This window comes from Salmo salar, chromosome 06 (assembly GCF_965601325.2).
Source record: "Salmo salar chromosome 06, fSalSal1, whole genome shotgun sequence".
Classification (NCBI taxonomy): Eukaryota; Metazoa; Chordata; class Actinopteri; order Salmoniformes; family Salmonidae; genus Salmo; species Salmo salar.
In genome coordinates this window covers 39,690,152-39,710,404 of record NC_138296.1, presented here as the reverse complement: position 1 = coordinate 39,710,404, position 20,253 = coordinate 39,690,152, and the positions used below count along the sequence as shown (strand labels likewise).

Here is a 20,253-nt window from a genome sequence, read left to right as displayed (position 1 = left end):
CATTTTGCAGGGCTCTGGCAGTGTTCCTCCTGCTCCTCCTTGCACAAAGGCGGAGGTAGCGGTCCTGCTGCTGGGTTGTTGCCCTCCTACGGCCTCCTCCACGTCTCCTGATGTACTGGCCTGTCTCCTGGTAGCGCCTCCATGCTCTGGACACTACGCTGACAGACACAGCAAACCTTCTTGCAACAGCTCGCATTGATGTGCCATCCTGGATGAGCTGCACTACCTGAGCCACTTGTGTGGGTTGTAGACTCCGTCTCATGCTACCACTAGAGTGAAAGCACCGCCAGCATTCAAAAGTGACCAAAACATCAGCCAGGAAGCATAGGAACTGAGAAGTGGTCTGTGGTCCCCACCTGCAGAACCACTCCTTTATTGGGGGTGTCTTGCTAATTGCCTATAATTTCCACCTGTTGTCTATTCCATTTGCACAACAGCATGTGAAATGTATTGTCAATCAGTGTTGCTTCCTAAGTGGACAGTTTGATTTCACAGAAGTGTGATTGACTTGGAGTTACATTGTGTTGTTTAAGTGTTCCTTTTATTTGTTTGAGCAGTGTATATATAAAAATATACTGAACACAATATAAAACAACATGTAAAGTGTTGGTTCCATGTTTTATGAGCTGAAATAAAAGATCCCAGAAATGTTCTAAACGTACAAAAAGCTTTTTTCTCAAATGTTATGCACAAATGTGTTTACATCCCTGTTAGTGAGCTTTTCTCCTTTGCCAAGATAATCCATCCACCTGACAGGTGTGGCATATCAAGAAGCTGATTAAACTGCATGATCATTGCACAGGTGCACCTTGTGCTGGGGACATTAAAAGGCCACTCTAAAATGTGCAATTTTGTCACACAACACAGTGCCACAGATACCTCATGTTTTGAGGGAGCGTGCAATTATCATGCTGACTGCAGGAATGTCCACCAGAGCTGTTGCCAGAGAATTTAATGTTAATTTCTCTACCATTGGCCTCCTCCAACGTTGTTTTAGAGAATTTGGCAGTACGTCCAACCGGCCTCACAACCGCAGAACACGTGCAACCACGTCAGCCCAGGACCTCCACATCTGGCTTCTTCACATGTGGGATTGTCTGAGACCAGCCACCCGGACAGGCCCATGAAACTATGGGTTTGCACAACAGAAGAATTTCTGCACAAACTGTCCAAAACCGTCTCAGGGAAGCTCATCTACAAGCTCGTCCTCACCAAGGTCTTGACCTGACTGCAGTTCAGCGTCGTAACCGACTTCAGAGGGCAAATGCTCACCTTCGATGGCCACTGGCACGCTGGAGTAGTGTGCTCTTCACGGATGAATTCCGGTTTCAACTCTACCGGGTAGACGGCAGACACCGTATGGTGTCGTGTGGGCGAGCGCGGATGTCAACGTTGTGAACAGAGTGCTCCATGGTGGCGGTGGGATTATGTCCCAGTAGGCATAAACTACGGACAATGAACACAATTGCATTTTATCAATGCCAATTTGAATGCAGAGATATCATGACGAGATCCTGAGGCCCATTGTCCGCCACCATCACCTCATGTTTCAGCATGATAACGCACAGCACCATGTCGTAAGAATCTCTACACAATTTCTGGAAGCTGAAAAGGTGGCAGTTCTTCCATGGCCTGCATACTCACCAGACATGTCACCCATTGAGCATGTTTGGGATCAACGTGTATGACGGCGTGTTCCAGTTCCCGCCAATATCCAGCAACTTCGCACATCCATTGAAGAGGAGTGGAACAACCTTCCACAGGCCACAATCAACAGCCTGTAGTGACACCTATAGCACTGAGATGCAGTGCCTTAGACCACTGTGCCACTCGGGAGCCGAGGCAAGTGGTGGTCACACCAGATACTGACTGGTTTTCTGATCCATGCCCCTACTTTTTTTTTTAAGGTATCTGTGATTAACAAGTATATCTGTATTCCCAGTCATGTGAAATCCATAGATTAGGGCCTAATAAATGTATTTCAATTTACTGATTTCCTTAAATGAACTGTAACTCAGTAAAATATTTGAAATTGTTGCATGTTGCGTTTATATTTTTGTTCAGTGTATATGTTCTCTCTCAAAGAGAAATCTTATAAGCATTCATCAGATGTATTCTCTGCAGGAGCCCCAGCCTTGGTCAGCTAGCGTTACCTAGCAACCTATTTTACTACACCATCTGTGCCCCCAGAAATGAATATTCATTATTCTTCAACATGCATGTCTGTGTGCAGGTGATTGGTTTTCATGGTTACTATGGCATTCCTCAGACAACAGAGATATTAATCTCAGACAGAGATATTCATCATTCATATTTATGTTCAAGTCATATCGTGTCGCTATCTTTGGACCATATTAGTTCTATGCACTGCAAGTAGGCCTACATTTTAGTATAATTGTACTACGGTATCATGTCCTCATCATGAAGCTATGTTTTAATGACTTGACAATCCTGAAGGATGTTGGTGGTTTCATGATTGACTGAAAATAAATGATGCAGCTGCTGGCTTGAAAAATAAGCACAGAATCATTGAAAAAAGTGTTGCATTCTGCTCTCTGCGATGTTACTTGAGGGACATTTCCATTTGGAGAAGTTTGAAAAAGTACAGACAGAGTAAGAACAGCACATTCTCTCAATGCAGTCTAGCCAGAATGGAGAAGTGGGAGTGGGAAAGGAGGTTAAACACCCCTGGGAAAGGACACTCCATATTGGAAATACATTTTTCAACATCTGACAGCATCCATCTGTCTCTGTTGTCAACCATGTCAAGTGGAGACAAATCCCAGTTCCCCCTCTTCCACAGACTCATCACGCACACAAGTGGCACCATTCAAACCTTTAGCAGAAACATAATATAGCACATACATATTACATCTTCATTAAGCTCACAGGACAGTAAGAATGTAAAAAGACCTAAGTAAACACTCATGGGGACATTTTGTGCCTTGGTGTTGGGCAACATACACACAAGAGGTTTAGCCTAGATGTCTGGTCTTCAGGAGAAAAGCTCCCCTTCATTATTAGGGCTTACCTCACACTCCTGTCTGCTTCTTTCTGGGGATGCACTCTAGCAGCAATCCTTTGAATAAAACGGAGAAGACTAATACATATCCAGGTCACTCACAGCAACATGGAAGCTCTGGGGACGTCTCGCCCTCAATTTGGTCAAGAAGTGGTGGTGTTATACAAGTGAACTGAAACTGTACTTTACTAAGTTACAGGGCTTTATAAAGGCTAAATAACTAAAATTGAGCTTGAATCTCAAACATACCCTTTTTATGTGTTCTGTGCATCTGTGTGCACAGAAGTGTAAGAAAGACAAGAGGTGAAACATTTATGTGAAACATCTTGAGGGGGGAGGACAATCGGGATCAGGTATCTATAACGGTACGGGATGGAGAGCTGACCCAAGATCAGTTTTGTTTTATCTTTACTCAAGCCATGACCAAGGGGTGCAGCCATGCAATACCTAAAAGCAGTCTGCATAAAATCAGTGGCGGTGTTCTGCAGCCACCAAGCGGTAAGCAAAGATAAAGCATATTAACTCACTGGGTGCAAATCAGCGGTTCCTCTCCGAAACAGTAGACGGCGTGTTCTACGAAATCGTGTTTTGATCCGCAGTTATTCACCAGCGAAAAAAAGAACAGATGCGCTTTTGAAGGAACAAAGAAAGGAGGTCGGGGTGAGTTCATTTTCAAGTGTATATTCTTTCGATAGTTTTGCATTTTACTTTTTGAAAAGGTCAGATGGAGTTGGAGATCATTTCACAACTGAATAGAATTGTATTTTCATTCAAACTAAGTAAAATCTGCATTTACTTGCAAGCAATGCTTAGCTAACGTTCGCTAGCTAACTGTGACTCCATTCATAGACGCTAACTGCTTTAGCGCCCATGAACGATATCCTGACCAGGAGAGGTTTTGTTAAGAGCCCCGACGCCTGCTCTAAACATTAACACGCATCGCTTGCGGTACGTTTTTGGAAACTTAAGGAACGTATCTTTCATATCAGCGAGAAATAATTGACAGAACTAAAGGTTAAATTACTACACCTTTTTTATAGGGTTGGTGTTCCCACAAGGCCATATCTCCAGCTCTTGTTTACGGAAGCCAGACAGAAAACATAGGCGGCCACCTGTGCTAATGAGCTATCTAGCTTGCTTCGAACACCTGGCTGTGTACGCAACAGTGGGGAGGAAGTGTAGTTCTTCAACTGGAGAAACACAACTTCTGTGCAATACTATAAGTGTTTATTTTGTATTTGAAAGTTTATCTCTCACTGATATGAAAGATAAGGGGCATATCAGCATATGTTTAGCAAATTAGTTTGAAGGAGTGGCTATTGACTTTATCTGAAAGTTAAAAACACCGCGTCGGAATTGTGGGTGAATGTAACCGCTGAAAACCTTACACATGGAAAAGGGTTTGACCACTTATCGACATTTTCCAACCATTGCGTCATCACATTGGCATTGTCGGCTAGATTCTCACACACTGTTATCTTGTATTTTCTTCTGTATCAAGTCAATTACTAATTGCAATTGGTTAATAAATCTAAGTGTTAAACGCCTGACGAAATTTTGACATGAACAAAATAAGTTTGATAGGCCGGTTTCAACCAACGTGGGGTCTACCGCCTCCTTCCGTTTGCTCTGTTCACATCGTGGCGATGACAACTAAAATTAACGTTAATTTACTTGGCTCAGTATGAGGCTCTGCGTTTATGACTAGCTAAACTATACTTAATTTATGAAAGTAAAGATGTTGCTAGGGTTCTGGAGAACGTGTCTATATGCGTAGGGTGCCACTAATTCCAAATACGAAATAAAGTATTTTTTTTGCATTTTCTATACCGCCACACTAGGTCCTGTCCATGAGTTTGCGTCCGATCTACCGAGCTGCATGCGTGAACGAGAGCTAGTCTGTCAGTATAGAAAGTGCTTTAAATTAGTTTATTTCATATTTTAAGGAAATTGCACCATGTTTTGTATGCAGCCTATTGGTTACATTGTATTTATGGAGCCAACAGTGTGAATCCTACTGTCTGTTTCCCAGATGCCATAATCTTTCAATCTCTTGTACTGGGCAGCACTAGCCATTTTTGGCATTGTTATTATTTTCCTATAACAAGCTCAATGTTTTTATTACAGCACCGCCAATGACGAGAATAGCTTGAAATCCACAATCCCTCAGCCAAGATGTCAAGTAAGTAGATATTTACAGTTGAAGTCGGAAGTTTACATACACCTTAGCCAAATACATTTAAACTCAGTTTTTCACCATTTCTGACATTTAATCCTAGTAAAAATTCCCTGTCTTAGGTCAGTTAGGATCACCACTTTATTTTAAGAATGTAAAATGTCAGAATAATAGTAGAGTGATTTATTTCAGATTTTATTTCTTTCATCACATTCCCAGTGGGTCAGAAGTTTACACACACTCAATTAGTATTTGGTAGCATTGCCTTTCAATTGTTTAACTTGGGTCAAATGTTTCGGATAGCCTTCCACAAGCTTCCCACAATAAGTTGGGTAAATTTTGGCTCATTCCTCCTGACAGAGCTGGTGTAACTGAGTCAGGTTTGTAGGCCTCCTTGCTCTCTCACACTTTTTCAGTTCTGTCCACAAATTTTCTATGGGATTGAGGTCAGGGCTTTGTGATGGCCACTCCAATACCTTGACTTTGTTCTTAAGCCATTTTGCCAAAACTTTGGAAGTATTCTTGGGGTCATTGTCCATTTGGAAGACCCATTTGCGACCAAGCTTTAACTGCCTGACTGATGTCTTTAGATGTTGCTTCAATATATCCACATCATTTTCCTGCCTCATAATGCCATCTTTTTTGTGACGTGCACCAGTCCCTCCTGCAGCAAAGCACCCCCACAACATGATGCTGCCACCCCCGTGCGTCACGGTTGGGATGGTGTTCTTCGGCTTGCAAGCGTCCCCCTTTTTCCTCCAAACATAACGATGGTGATTATGGCCAAACAGTTCTATTTTTGTTTCATCAGACCAGAGGACATTTCTCCAAAAAGTAATATCTTTGTCCCCATGTGCAGTTGCAAACCGTAGTCTGGCTTCTTTATGCCGGTTTTGTAGCAGTGGCTTCTTCCTTGCTGAGCGGCCTTTCAGGTTATGTCGATATAGGACTCGTTTTACTGTGGATATAGATACTTTTATACCTGTTTCCTCCATCTTCACAAGGTCCTTTGCTGTTCTGGGATTGATTTGCACTTTTCACACCAAAGTACGTTCATCTCTAGGAGACAAAACGCGTCTCCTTCCTGAGCGGTATGACAGCTGCGTGGTCCCATGGTGTTTACACTTGCGTACTATTGTTTGTACAGATGGACGTGGTACCTTCAGGCGTTTGGAAATTGCTCCCAGGGATGAACCAGACTTGTGGAGGTCTACCATTTTTTTCTGAGGTCTTGGCTGATTTCTTTAGATTTTCCCATGATGTCAAGCAAAGAGGCACTGAGTTTGAAGGTAGGCCTTGAAATACATCCACAGGTACACCTCCAATTGACTCAAATTATGTCAATTAGCCTATCAGAAGCTTCTAAAGCCACGCCATCATTTTCAGGAATTTCCCAAGCTGTTTAAAGGCACAGTCAACTTAGTGTATGTAAACTTCTGACCCACTGGAATTGTGATACAGTGAATTATAAGTGAAATAATCTGTCTGTTAACAATTGTTGAAAAAATTACTTGTCATGCACAAAGATGTCCTAACCGACTTGCCAAAACTATAGTTTGTTAACAAGAAATTTGTGGAGTGGTTGAAAAACGAGTTTTAATGATTCCAACCTAAGTGTATGTAAACTTCCGACTTCAACTGTATGTCCATTTGTTTTGAATTGGAGTGGCAGGTAGCCTAGCGCTTAAGGGTGTTGGGCCATTAAAGTCTCTGGTTAAAATACCTGCGCCGACTAGGTGAAAAATATGTCTATGTACCCTTAAACAAGGCACTTAACCTAACCCTAAGTTGCTCCAGATAAGAGCGTCTGCTAAATGACAACCCCAAAAAATGAAAGGGGTCCAAATGAAAATACTGCACGGATTCACCTCAAGACTAAAAGGTGACATTGGTTGAGAATTTTCACCAGTTTAAAGAACTGTGACCTGTATTGTAAAAGCTGTTATTAATGAGTACATGGGACCAATATAACTGACATGTAGGTTTAGATACAGGTTAAATGCTAATTGCATTATAGAGCTTAATTGATACAGGGAGTCCAATATACTCTTTTTGTTTTGTATGTCTAAACGTTGTCTTCACATTTTATTTTACACAGAAAGGCCATCATATGCACCTCCCCCCACCCCAGCCCCCACAACTGTAAGTATCACACACCATCTAACACCAGTCCTCCCATTTTCTCCCAATGCCAGGGGAGTGGGTCTTCTATACAATCAACAGGAGCTCAGTAATGTACGGTTGGGCTGCAGGACCGCACAGACATATTAGCTTGGGATGTTCTGTCAATACATTTGCAAGTATGTGGCTCACAGACAAACATTTTCCCTTCATCTAAAACACATGCTGCTATACATTTTGAACATCAATAGATGGAAGTAGAACTGGCCAGTTACCAGCTGTTCACCTCCCTCTTTGCTATCTTTTTATTTTGTGATGCTCCTATGACAGAAACAATGACTATGCAGTGCATTTTTTTTTTCAAGATGGCTGCTTTCGCATGACTATGCTCTGCAAATCATTACCCCCAAAACTCTCCTTTTCATTTTTTCTGTCCCTCCCCCTTGTTTGTGTCATTTCTCATTTGTGTTTTGTCTCATTTGTCTCCATCAGCAAGTGCCCAACACCCCTGGGTTTGTGGGGTACAACCCATACAGCCATCTGGCCTACAACAACTACAGGCTGGGAGGGAATACCGGCAACAGCAACAGGGTAATGGTAGGACCAATGCCATCCAGGGCTAGAGCCCAAGGAGTAAGGCTGGCTATTCCCTGAGTGAGAAAAGGATAATTGGGAGAAAGGGGAAATGAGTGTCTGGTACAAGAATAGAAGAGTGAAGGAAAAAAAAAAAATATATATATATATATATATATATATTCAACATGCAGGAAAGGATACTTTTTTTGGGGGGGATAAATGGTACAACAAAAACAGCTGCTGGTCGTGGTCAAGTGAGGTCAGTATGCCCCAAAGTCCTCCTATAGTCTTCTGTAAAACAGACACGATCATCTTACTCCAACTGATTTGATGATCCACCAACCACATGTGATTGTTTGTTAGAAGTGTCACCAGCTCCCCTCATCTTGTCCCACTCCTTGATGCGAAAGCATTTCATGTTAGAGCAGTTGCCCCTCTGACATGCTCCTCCCCTGCTTGTACAGCCTGCTAGGGAGCACCAGCATGTTGCCCCGTTCCATCCAAGGCTCATGACTTGGCATGTCAGAGGCTCATACTGGTTGGTGTTTTAATCACAAGGCAGCCAAAACTGATAGCAGCATTCATTTGAATTATAGCCCTCAACACTGAAAGGGCAATAATTTGTCCTCTACATACCAGCTATGCATGAAACACTATCCAAAAAATAAGGTGCAACATTTTGGAATGAGTCTCCTTAAGAGCTTCACTTAAAGCAGATTGTCATTTTCAGTTGTGGCCTGCCCCTTTTTCAGTTGTGGCCTGCCCCTTTTTCATAGTAGTACATAAGTGTTTTCTGTAATAACTATGTCCATTGGTTTGACCTGTTGATCTTTTCTTTGGCTCTCTTTCCCAGAATTCCTCAGGAATCACTGTTCCCAAGCCGCCCAAACCGCCAGACAAGCCGCTGATGCCCTACATGCGGTACAGCCGGAAGGTAAGCAGGAAGGTAAGACACCCACGGTGTCTACTTTTACTGCTTGTACAGGGGGTCGCCCAGCCAACCGTCTGGATGGCCGGGGACCCCACTGTTGATGACCCCTGGTGGTATGTTCCTCACATCTTACCCCCTCTGGATTGGAGGTCGGAGACGGCTGAGTTAGCCCACCATCCGGATCCACTCCTCTTCAACACCTGTCTTCATTGTTGGTTCTGTCTGTCCTTGTTTCTGTGTGACCTATTGTGCTTGCTTTCCCTTTGTCTCCTCCAAATCAAATCTTTCTCTCCCTCTTTCTTCCTCTTGTGTATTTATATACATTTTCTGGCTTAGTTGCTGCTCTGTTTTGACCACGGTGCCTCCTTTTTGCCAGGTCTGGGACCAAGTCAAAGCCTCCAATCCGGATCTGAAGTTATGGGAGATTGGAAAGATTATTGGTGGCATGTGGAGGGACCTCACTGAAGAGGAGAAGCAGGACTACTTGAACGAATATGAAGCGGAAAAGGTGAGGACAGTTTGCAGTTGGGAGCTGCAATTTTACAATGCCCTAGCTATTTTGCCTTGGGTAAATGAGTCCAGTCCTTTCACTGAGATTTTATACTGTCTCTCTATAGATTGAGTACAACGACTCCCTGAAGGCCTACCACAACTCACCGGCTTACCTGGCCTACATCAACGCCAAGAACCGTGCCGAGGCGGCTCTGGAGGAGGAGAACAGACAGCGGCAGACCCGCGTTGAGAAGGGAGAACCTTACATGAGCATCCAGCCTGCTGAAGACCCAGATGGTAATGGCCCGGGGACTAGAAATTCTGTATCTCCTGTACTTTCTTTTGTTTATCCATATTGTGTGTATTGAAAGCCAACGTTTGTGTGTCTCCTTTCCATAGACTATGACGATGGGTTTTCCATGAAGCACACGGCCACCGCTCGCTTCCAGAGGAACCACCGGCTCATCAGTGACATCCTCAGTGAGATTGTGGTGCCAGATGTGCGCTCTGTCGTCACCACTGCACGCATGCAAGTCCTCAAGCGCCAGGTCCAGTCCCTCATGGTGCACCAGGTAAGTAAAGCTGGTGGAAAACACACACTGGACTGCAATCACACAATAGTCTGGTTTGACACTGTTGTTCCTTTCCACAGAGGAAGCTGGAAGCAGAGCTGCTGCAAATAGAGGACCGGCACCAGGACAAGAAGAGGAGATTCCTGGAGACTACAGACTCCTTCAACAGTGAGCTCAAACGGGTATGTGCCCCCACCCCGCAGTGTCCAAAGTGAGAATCACCTCATACAAAGTGCAACAGCTGATAGCATTAGCCGTGCTGTGATGATGGGTTTGTATTCTGTGCCACTCAGTAGCTGTTCAAGTTTGTCTTTGTAGCTCTGGTGTGTTGTACAAAAGTCTGATTGGTCGTAACTGCTCAAAGCTGCAGTGTCTAAAACTAGATGTGTTTGTGTGTGTGCAGCTGTGCGGTCAGAAGGTGGAGGTAGACATGGAGAAGCTGGCAGCAGAGATTGCTGCGGCAGAGGAGGCTGCTAGGCGGCGGGCGGAGGAGAGGGAGAAGGAAGTGGCGGAGCAGGCAGAGAAGGCTGCCCAGGAACAGCAAGAGCAGCAGCAGGCGGCAGCGGCCTCCGCTTCGTCTACCCTGCCCATCACTGAACAGAACACCCCACCAACCACAGAGACCAAGGAGGACCAGGACAAGCCAACCCCTATGGAGACGGGTCAGTCATACCAACATCACACTAACTACAGGTGGAGGGGGGCACGCGTTGTGGTTAAAGCATTTTCTCTATTGTTATTTCAGTAACTTGCTGTTTGGAGTAAGAAAAAGCCTGATACAAGTAGTGCTTTTATTGCAGTAACATGTTAACCATTGTGGCATTCAGACTGAGCATTGTGGTCAATGATCATTACAATCTACACAAAGACACCTGACCTACACTTTCCTCCTTCCCTTCAGAAGAGACTCCTGCATCAGAGACATCTGAGACCCAGCCTGAGGCTGAGGGCACACCTGCTGCAGAGAAGCAGCAGGGCCCGCCGGTGGAGAGCGTCACAGACGAGGGCACCAGTGACAGTACCGCCCCATCCGAGAGCAGCACCGGACCCCCTGCAGACCCCCCTGCTTCAGCTGAGCCTGCCCCAGAGGAATGCCCAGCCAGCCAGCCCTCCCAATAACATCTCTGTAGAAGGGCACACCTTTCTCTGAGCACAACCTGTAGACTAGGGCCATGTTTTGTGGGCACGGTGCTGCATATCAAAATATTGGAATGTATAGAAGTGATTTCATGGTTAGAGATGTCCATAGTTTTGTACATTCTGTATGTTATTTGCGATGTTGTGCAACCCTGTGCCCATTTAAATATGACCCTGTGATGTTCTTCCACCATCCCCACACTCGGTTTGTGTGTTTGACATTTCTATTGATCTTGCAATGGACCTCTGGATTCATACCACAAGCCAACAGTTCCTCTTTAGCTATTGCTATTGGCGTTGATAGAACAGGGAAGGGCCTTGGCCTAATTTATTCCATACCCAATTGACAACGGTTTTTACATGCTATTTTTGTTGCCTATTTTTATCTAACTTTTAGTTAGTAATCAATATGGTGTGGACTGTTAGTGATGGATTAAATTCAGAATTCATATGAAATGGCCAGTCCTTGAATATCACCTATTATATCACAGCAAATGGCTGATTGTGAACTGTTTTACATGAGCTGTTTGCATCTGCACAGCTGTGTCAAACCCTGTTGCTGTGTATCACCACTAGAGAAATGGTCACGATGAACCTCAGATAAAACCTCACGCTTTCAAATGACTGTTTTTACTTGAATTTGAATGATTTTAGTATGCCTCTGCGATTTGCATCTTTTTTGTACTGTCAAGCCTCTTGCCCAAATAAAAGTAATTTCTGTCTTTCTGACCAGTGGCTTATTTCAAATGTTTGATTGGCTTTCTCTAGATGTAGGCCTACTGCTTGCTTAGACTGCCTAGTCATAACTCAGCATTGTAATTTTGATAAAGCGACAATATATTATCAAAACTTAATTATTTCAACAACAAAAAAAAAAAAAGTGACTTTTGGACTACTACTGTAGGTAAAATCTCGTTGACCATTGGGGAATGTGGTTGCATGCCTACTTTTCTCACTTTTCTTTCCTCATCGCCTTGTCTGCCATCCATGCGTCGTCACACCTCTTTAAAAGAGGACGAGAGAACAGCAGACTGTCACAGTGTCGATATCAGGAATGATGAACAGCCGCGCGCTTTGCCTCTACGTCGCGCTCCTCTACCCGATCCCCAAAACATTGACGGAATACTCAACCAATACTGACTCGGAGTACGAGTTTGGGGATTACCGGGGCAAGTGGTGCATAGACGACCACGGATTTGTGTATAGCATCGGGGAGGTGTACTATCCCAGTCCATCTGCTTGTCCGTGCACCTGCACTGAAGACGGACCCGTGTGCATACGACCCAAGTGTCCTCGCATTCATCCTCGATGTACACGGATTAAATACAAGTCCTGCTGTCCAGTGTGTGAGGCAGTTAGCAAAGTGTGTGTATATGGTGGCAAAATGTACAGAATATTCGAGGAATTCAGGGTGAGATTTATTTTTTTAAAGAAAGATGACTAAAATGATCCATCTACTTTAAGTGACTGTGTACATTATCCAAGGTTGGATCTTGGAATTTGTTTATTATACTGTATTATACTCATAATGTCAAGTAGTGTTTTTTTGTGTGTCTAGCCTGATGGTGAAGATGGGGACATTGGTTATTTATCCTCTATTGCATGAGAGATGTAGGCCTATTGTCAAGTGTAATCATATCAGTACTCTCCATCAACAAGGGGTCATGTGGGGGTCGGCAGGTGAGATGGCAATTGAAAACAGTATTCAGGTATTACAATGATGCATGCTTCATAGGTTTCTCAAGTATTATGCTTCCTTCCAAATGACAGGAGAACACAGAGTTTAACTTTAGAGAGAATGAAAGTGAGTGTGTTAGAAAATATGTCTAAAGGTGTGTCTAACCTGCTGTTTCAGTTGTCACGCTGTGAGAGATGTCGTTGTGAGCCCAACAGGGAGGTGTACTGTTCCATCTCTGACTGTCCTGCACCACACTGTGTCAACCCTACATATGAGCCCAACCACTGCTGTCCTGTCTGCTACACTGGTGAGTTCACTTCTACAAACACACAACGTTCCAACACAGTTAATGGTCTCTACCCTCAGAAACACACAATTTCTTGCACACTAGTTTACATGTTATAATGATAGGGTGGACATACACACACAGAGATGTGTTCTGTATAATTTGACCTGAACATACAACGCAAATATACAGAATCCATAAGCCTGGTCATATGTAACTCAAGCATTTCACTGCACCTGCTATAACATCTGTGTATGCGACCAATAAATGTTGATTTGATGTCAACCATAAATAATTAGCTTTGACACAGCGTGTGATATTGATTATAAAGAGAGCTGCAGCTCTTCTTATGTAATGTTTACGATGGCAGTAGTTGGCTGCTGCCCCCAGTTGGAGTCTAAGGTAATCGATATCTTCAATGTTTCTTTAATCACTGCTCCACTGCACTGGTACCATCTGTACTGTGCGTTCAACATGATATGTGCATCATATTCATATCAAGCTCAATTATTAGTGCGAGTCAAGCCAAGGAGTTTGGAAGTATTTCAAATATTTAGTCACTGATGTGGGATCCAAGCATCCTTAGATCTAAACTATGGAATTCAGCATTGCACATATTACATAACTGAAGTTAGACACTGGATAAAGAGGGATGCAATCAAACAGCTCGATAGTGCTCTGTCCAACACAGGAATAGTAACTAGCCCCCAGCCTGGTGGGGTAGTGGGGCATGGGGCCAGCCATCCAACAGCAGGCAGTAAATGAACAGCTTGTGTGTGCGCCGTATATAGTTCAATCAGTAAATGAATCACATTTATTTATAAAGCCATTTTTACATCAACAGTTGTCACAAAGTGCTTATACAGATACTCAGCTTAAAACCCTAAAGAGCAAGCAATGCAGATGTACACTGAACAAAAATATAAACACAACATCTAAAGTGTTGGTTCCATGTTTCATGAGCTGAAATAAAATAAAAATATAGGACAAAACACACATCACAACAAGAAACCACAACCACACACACCACAACACTAAATAACACTACATAACACGACACTACATAACACAACACAACAATATCCAGCTACTTCGCAAACCCATTGAAGAGTGGGACAACATTCCACAGGCCACAATCAATAGCCTGATCAACTTTATGCAAAGATCTGTCGCGCTGCATGAGGAAAATGGTGGTCACACCAGATACTGAACGGTTTTCTGATCCACTCTCCCACCTTTTTTTATGTATCTGTGACCAACAGATGCATATCTGTATTCCCAGTCGTGAAATTCATAGATTAGCGCCCAATGAATTTATTTAAATTCACTGATTTCCTTAGATGAACTGTAACTCAGTAAAATCTTTGAAATTGTTGCATGTTGCGTGCATGTTCATAAATAATTCCCTTTGTCTTCTATAATAAGTTGGAATTTAAAAAAAAAAAGTTTGGTCTCCACACATTGGATTTTCAACATTGAAGAAGCAATTTAGTTTTTTGAAACTTAAGTTTACAATTTTAATAGAGAAAATAAAAACAAATGGCATGGACTCAGTTATTAGCACCCAAGAGCTAATACTTGGTTGCACAGCCTTTGGCCAAGAGACAGTAACTGCTGACAAACGCTTCTTGAAGCCTTCAATTAGCTCTCTTCTACTGGAAGTTTGGCCCACTCTTCAGCTGCAAACTGCTCCAATTCTGCAATGTTTGAGGGGTGCCTTCCACCAACTGCTGTTTTCAGATCTCGCCATATGTTTTAGATGGGAATCAGATCTGCTCAACGCTGGCCACTCCAGAACAGTCTAGTGTTTCTTCTTGAATGATTCCTGGGTGCTTTTTGATGCGTGTTTGGGTTTGTTGTCCTGCTGGAAGACCTACAACCTTCGACAGACCCAGTTTTTGTACACTGGGTTGTAACATTGGACTGATAATCTGCTGATTTTATGATGCCTTGCACATGTTCAAGGCCCCCAGTACCAGAGGCAGCAAAGCAATCCCACAGCATTACTGAAGCTCCCCCATGTTTGATTGTAGGAAGGGTCTTTCTTTGAATGCTTAATTTGGTCATCAGTAAAGATAGTGCTGATTTGTATTGTATTGGTCCACAGAACATTTTCCCCAGAATTTTGGCTTGTTTAAGTGGGTTTTTGCGAAGTTCAATAGGCGTTTCTTGTGTAGGGAATTATTTAAGAAAAGTGCAAGTGTGCCAATTTATTTGGCCACAACTGTATGTCTGCCTTTATGGATGTGTAAGTAACTCTACAAAGTATAGCATATTGGTGCTGCAAATGACAGTAGGATGATTTTAATAAGACTACAGAAGTTTCTCATCGCAATGCTAATAAAAAGAGCACATTACGTACACAGTTAACTGTCAAAAACGTATGCAATTCACATTTATGGTGACATCTGATATAATATCTATTTATTTTACATCATTTTTCTGCATCCTGCCTACAGGGCCCAATTGTTTTGTGGGCGACAGAGTGATCTCGGCAGGGGAGCGAGTAGAGATAGACAAGCAGACTGTGTGTTACTGCACCTACCGGGACGGCACCTGGCAGATGCACCCCCATGCCACCTGCGAGCAGCGCCCGCTGCCGGACCCCGATCTCAACCCCAGCCCCTCTGAGCCCCCCGGGGAAGACAAAACCAAGCAGATGGACAGGGACTTCCGCCCCAGGCTGGACTGGATCCCGTGAGCAGGCAGGAGGGTGGGTGTGAGGGTAATAGTGTGCCAAGGGGAAATGGGGAGATGATGGGGCAGGTTGTTTTCCGTGCCCTGCTGAGTGCAGTCTGCATAGGGCTTAGGGCCAGGGATGACCTACTACACCACATTATACAACCACAATAACATTACTAGCTAGTAGTGTTTGTGCAACATTATGTAAAACGTTGCACACAGGGACAATATATGGTGCACATTCAAGACAATACACAACTGTAACATATAGTTCCGTGAAATTAATTTGTCTCCATTTTCCTTCACTTGCAGTAGTCTGGTTTTGTCGTCAAAGGGCTGGTGTTAGTGGACACTTAAGGGTAGAGATGGTTGCAACATCACCCTTTTATTAATCTCAGGTTTACACCAGTACACATTAACGTTGCTCTGTATATTTCTCCTTGACTACTGTTGTTTCTTTAATAACTTATTATCCATCTCAGAATGGTTCTAATGCTGAAATGTTCCCTTTTTCTGTATGTAAATTGACTTGTGGTTCTATGAAGTGTAGCTTTGATGGACATATTATCAAATAAACATCAGGAACCGTATGTATCAAGCGTCTCAGATTCAAGTGACAATTTAGGATCAGTTTGCCTTTAATAGATTACAATGAATATAAGATTACATGGGTAAGGGGCCCTGACCCCAGATCAACACTCCTGAGACGCTTGATACGTACCCAGTTGAATGAATGACAATGTCCCATTCTTATACTTGTTTACATGCAGGCAAGCTGCTACACCAGGGGTAGGTAACCCTGTTCCTGGAGTGCCACAAGTACTGCAGGGTTTTGTTCCAACTAGGCACCACATGACCAATTGATCAGTTCAGTGATTGCCTAAATTCAACACACCTGGTCTTCCAGGTTCGTTAAATCAAAAACATGAAGTGGCTGCGGCACTACAGGACCAGGATTCTATCGGATCTCAGGGCTCTTACATGAATTTGTCACTTTTGTCTTGCCTTCTAGGTTACCCACGTGGTAATTTTGTAAATATATATTATTTTCTGGTACTACATGTACCCATCTCGTTATTAAATACAACTTGTTTTTGTGTTGGCCTTCATCATATCCCTCAATGCAAACTTAATTTAGGCTCTTAGATAATGGATTTGTATTTTCAGCCGTGAAGATAAATTCTCCATAAATTATTTACCTCTGCTATCCATAATTTAGTCATCCATAAACATTGACAAGTCAAGTTATCAAATATATCCTGATGTGAACCACAATTCACTGGCCCCTTCTGACAATGTTTTGGGCTCCCGAATTGCACAGCAGTCTAAGAGACTGCATCTCAGTGCTGGATGCGCCACTACAGACCACAGTTCAATCACGGGCTGTATCACAACCAGCCGTGATCGGGAGTCCCAAAGGGCGGCGCACAATTTGCCCAGTGTCGCTACGGGAGGGTAGGCAGTCATTGTAAAATACAAATGTTCTTAACTGATTTGCCCAGATTTAAAAAAAAAAGGTAAAAAGAAAAAGAATAGCTGTGTCAATGTTGTTGAACATGCTCCTGTTCTTACACCCAGTGAGACTAAACAGATGTATACAGTAGATACTGTGTAGTTTGACACTGCCTTTGGATCTTGCAAACAGGACACTGACTTTACAACGGTTTTTATTGAAAACAACAAGCCAGGGTCAAGGATCACGCTATGCTGCCAGCATTTGAAGCAATCCTGGGCCACAGGTCTGCACATTCCTTGGCCACCGGTCCTGTGATGGCCGAACCTGTAACACAGAAGACAAATTTAGCCCACAACAAAAATGATAAAATAGTGGACAAGATGCCTTTGGCCTTGCATCAGTGCAGTAACATTTCACTCTTTGCAGACCTGCCATTTACAATGTGAACAAAAACAGTTATGGAGCTCATGCATCCACAAGAAAACTACATACTCAATTTGACTGCATTGTCTTGATTTGAACATCCACACTTTACTTTGGTTGCTGACAAACAAATCACCGTTTCCAGGTCAAATCCTATAACGTTACCAACAAAATAACCCCACTTGTCATTGTAACATCAAAATATGACATGTAGCAGTGAGATTCTCTACCCCTCTCCCCAAGTGAATTTGAAAGGAATGGACATGTGTGCATACCAAGCCAATTTTTTTAAATCAATGACTGAGTGAGGACGTACACACTTCCAGGAGAAAGGTAGAGAATCACACCGCTTCCATTATTTCACTATATCTAAATGTATTCAAAGGATGACCACTATCCAGTGAACAAATGTTTCATCACTGATTGAGATTGGTCAGCCAAAATGAGACTGCCATCTCACCCACAGTGATGATCTTTCTGTACCCTTTCTCGACAACTCACCGAGCTACTGACCAGACAAAGCAAGTGCTTTTTGAAGGGGTGTCATTTATATTTCGCAACAGAGTATTAGAAAATAAAATGTACTGCTCAAAATCCACATCCAGAATTTGAAAAGCACTCAAAGAAGCCCAGCCAAACATCCTTATGAAGAACCTTCATGACTTGGGATGGGGGACCAAAGACTCAAAATCCCAACTCACCTTTCATTTCTCCTTTGACATTCACTATGACCCCCGCATTGTCTTCAAAGTAGAGAAACACGCCATCCTTTCGCCGATAGGACTTCCGCTGCCGTATCACAACTGCAGGATGCACTGTGGGAAAGAGGAAGACTATCAGAATCTAGCTACCTGACACCATCAGTTAAACGATTGGTCTGGGACTACTAGTATGGTGAAAACTACAAGCCATTTTAAAGACCAATCGAATTACTATGCCAACCGCCATTAGCAAACCGCCATAATCTCTTGATTAGCTAGTCCCAGTTCATCCTATTCTAGTAATTGAATACATAATGCAGAACACTCACCCTTTTTTCTGAGTTCTGGTTTGCCTTTCTTGACAGTGGCCATGACCATGTCACCCACACCAGCAGCGGGCAGACGGTTCAGACGTCCCTTGATGCCCTTGACAGAGATGATGTAAAGGTTCTTGGCACCTGGTGAGAAAGGGGGAAGAAGATGGTGAATATATGACAGGTTGGAGATGGCCACTGCCCAGGCTTGATTCAAGGTACAGATCCTTGTAGGCCATTTCAAGACAAGGTTGAACTACATGACATGTTCCATCACTGATTGAGATTGGTCAGCCAAAATGAGACTGCCATCTCACCCACAGTGATGATCTTTCTGTACCCTTTCTCGACAACTCGCTGAGCTATTGACCAGACAAAGCAAGTGCTTTTTGAAGGGATATATATATATTCTAACAGATCTGAATGTAACATACCTGTGTTGTCAGCGCAGTTGATGACGGCACCCACTGGGAGACCCAGCGAGATGCGAAACTTCGCCCCAGATGACCCACCACGTCCTGAACAAGAGAAGAGACTCCATTTAAGTAAACTTTGCATAGTGCAGAGACCGAAAACACACTGCTTAAATCAAGCAAATATTATCCAAGTTGTTCCATCACGGATTGAGATTGTTCAGTATAGGTGACTGCCATCTCACCCACCAGTGATGATTACTATACCCTTCTTCGACAACTCACCCAGCTACTGACCAGGCAAAGCAAGTGCTTTTTGAAAGGGGTTCAACTTCACATTTCGTTATTTTCCTTTCAGATTTAAACTACTGCCAAGAACATGCAACCACAGTACTATGTGTGAAGCATGGTACAAAAGTCACCATACAACCAACCCATAAGGCCTCAAGATTAGAAGTGATTTAACACTGGCTAACATTACCACTTGCACTACAAAAAGGCAGCCCATGTTGACAGTTCTACCCCTTGTCTAATGCACCCAACTAGGGTAGCTTGCAAAGTAATTGGCCAGTTAGCTGTGAGTAGGCTACTTGCTGTAAGGTGATAGCTAGCTAGTTAGCAATTACTTGCATGGCCTGGGAGAAGAGTTAGAGGAAACTAGCTAGTTGGCAAAGAAAATAACGTTCAAGCCCAGATTAAATCAGTGCCTTTGGTTCAATGTTGGAGTTAGAGTCCCCCTTTTTAAAGTAAAAAAAAGACACCGTGGCTAGCCGGGGAAATCATTGCGAACACTGAACACGTAGCTAGCTACATTAGCTAGTCAGCCTAGGGCTTCAGCGGTGTCCATGATTCGCAGTCATGCCTTGCTTTTAGTCAGAGACGCTAAGCTAACACGCACCGGCTGAAACGCCACTCACAAATTAGTAGTTCACCTGCCACTCATTTGTTGGACATTGTACGGGAATGGCAACTGTGCTTATACGTGAGAGGGATTAGAACACACGCTCACCAATTCATGTATTTTAGCTAACACGCCAAAAGCTAATCAGCTAAATGCCAGAAAAAAATGGCTTCCGCAACAAAGTCATCCCTCTGAAAAATGCTCAGTCCTTCACATTTTCAAGAAAATATGAATGACAATTATTCATCAAACGTCCATTATCCAAATAACTTTATGTTCCTATGTTAGACATTCTGCAAACGGGTAGATGAATGTGGATTTTTCTAAGCAAGTCTCTTACCTCTCTTAGACATTGCTGCAAAAGGGAAAGAG

General features: G+C 43.2%; 3 protein-coding genes across 11 annotated transcripts; 2 read left to right on the top strand and 1 right to left on the bottom strand.

The window, feature by feature from the left end:
• The first annotated feature begins 3,548 nt into the window (after window positions 1–3,548).
• LOC106607186 (SWI/SNF-related matrix-associated actin-dependent regulator of chromatin subfamily E member 1) lies at window positions 3,549–11,756 on the top strand. 9 transcript variants are annotated; one of them, XM_082976572.1, is made up of 12 exons: window positions 3,549–3,682; window positions 5,150–5,204; window positions 6,346–6,487; window positions 7,297–7,340; window positions 7,812–7,910; window positions 8,749–8,829; window positions 9,203–9,334; window positions 9,444–9,615; window positions 9,718–9,890; window positions 9,971–10,072; window positions 10,294–10,552; window positions 10,792–11,756. In XM_082976572.1, exons 3-12 carry the CDS (start codon window positions 6,346–6,348, stop codon window positions 11,007–11,009), a joined length of 1,422 nt encoding a protein of 473 aa, XP_082832698.1. In that variant the 5' UTR covers window positions 3,549–3,682; window positions 5,150–5,204; the 3' UTR covers window positions 11,010–11,756. The 9 variants fall into 9 exon arrangements, with proteins under 9 accessions (XP_082832698.1, XP_082832696.1, XP_082832697.1 ...); XM_082976570.1 differs by having other exon boundaries at window positions 8,749–8,841; XM_082976571.1 differs by having other exon boundaries at window positions 7,812–7,916.
• A 280-nt stretch (window positions 11,757–12,036) lies between these two features.
• On the top strand, window positions 12,037–15,692 carry LOC106607185 (von Willebrand factor C domain-containing protein 2-like). The gene is made up of 3 exons (XM_014203875.3): window positions 12,037–12,438; window positions 12,883–13,012; window positions 15,451–15,692. The coding sequence occupies exons 1-3, from the start codon at window positions 12,082–12,084 to the stop codon at window positions 15,690–15,692; spliced, it is 729 nt and encodes a 242-aa protein (XP_014059350.1). The 5' UTR covers window positions 12,037–12,081.
• Window positions 15,693–17,330: 1,638 nt separating this feature from the next.
• On the bottom strand, window positions 17,331–20,253 carry rl23 (60S ribosomal protein L23). The gene is given in 5 exon segments (NM_001140665.1): window positions 17,331–17,453; window positions 18,254–18,367; window positions 18,583–18,711; window positions 19,002–19,085; window positions 20,222–20,253. Coding segments are annotated over 5 exon segments (423 nt in total). The 5' UTR covers window positions 20,235–20,253; the 3' UTR covers window positions 17,331–17,370.

Bases quoted from the DNA above. Each gene is read 5' to 3' on its own strand.
- LOC106607185 (XM_014203875.3), top strand. From the start codon at position 12,082: ATGATGAACAGCCGCGCGCTTTGCCTCTACGTCGCGCTCCTCTACCCG. The intron at 12,439-12,882 runs GTGAGATTTATT...CTGCTGTTTCAG, and splicing joins GAATATTCGAGGAATTCAGG to TTGTCACGCTGTGAGAGATG. The intron at 13,013-15,450 runs GTGAGTTCACTT...TCCTGCCTACAG, and splicing joins CTGTCCTGTCTGCTACACTG to GGCCCAATTGTTTTGTGGGC.
- LOC106607186 (XM_082976568.1), top strand. From the start codon at position 6,346: ATGGACGTGGTACCTTCAGGCGTTTGGAAATTGCTCCCAGGGATGAAC. The intron at 6,488-7,296 runs GTAGGCCTTGAA...TATTTTACACAG, and splicing joins AAGAGGCACTGAGTTTGAAG to AAAGGCCATCATATGCACCT. The intron at 7,341-7,811 runs GTAAGTATCACA...TGTCTCCATCAG, and splicing joins CCACCCCAGCCCCCACAACT to CAAGTGCCCAACACCCCTGG.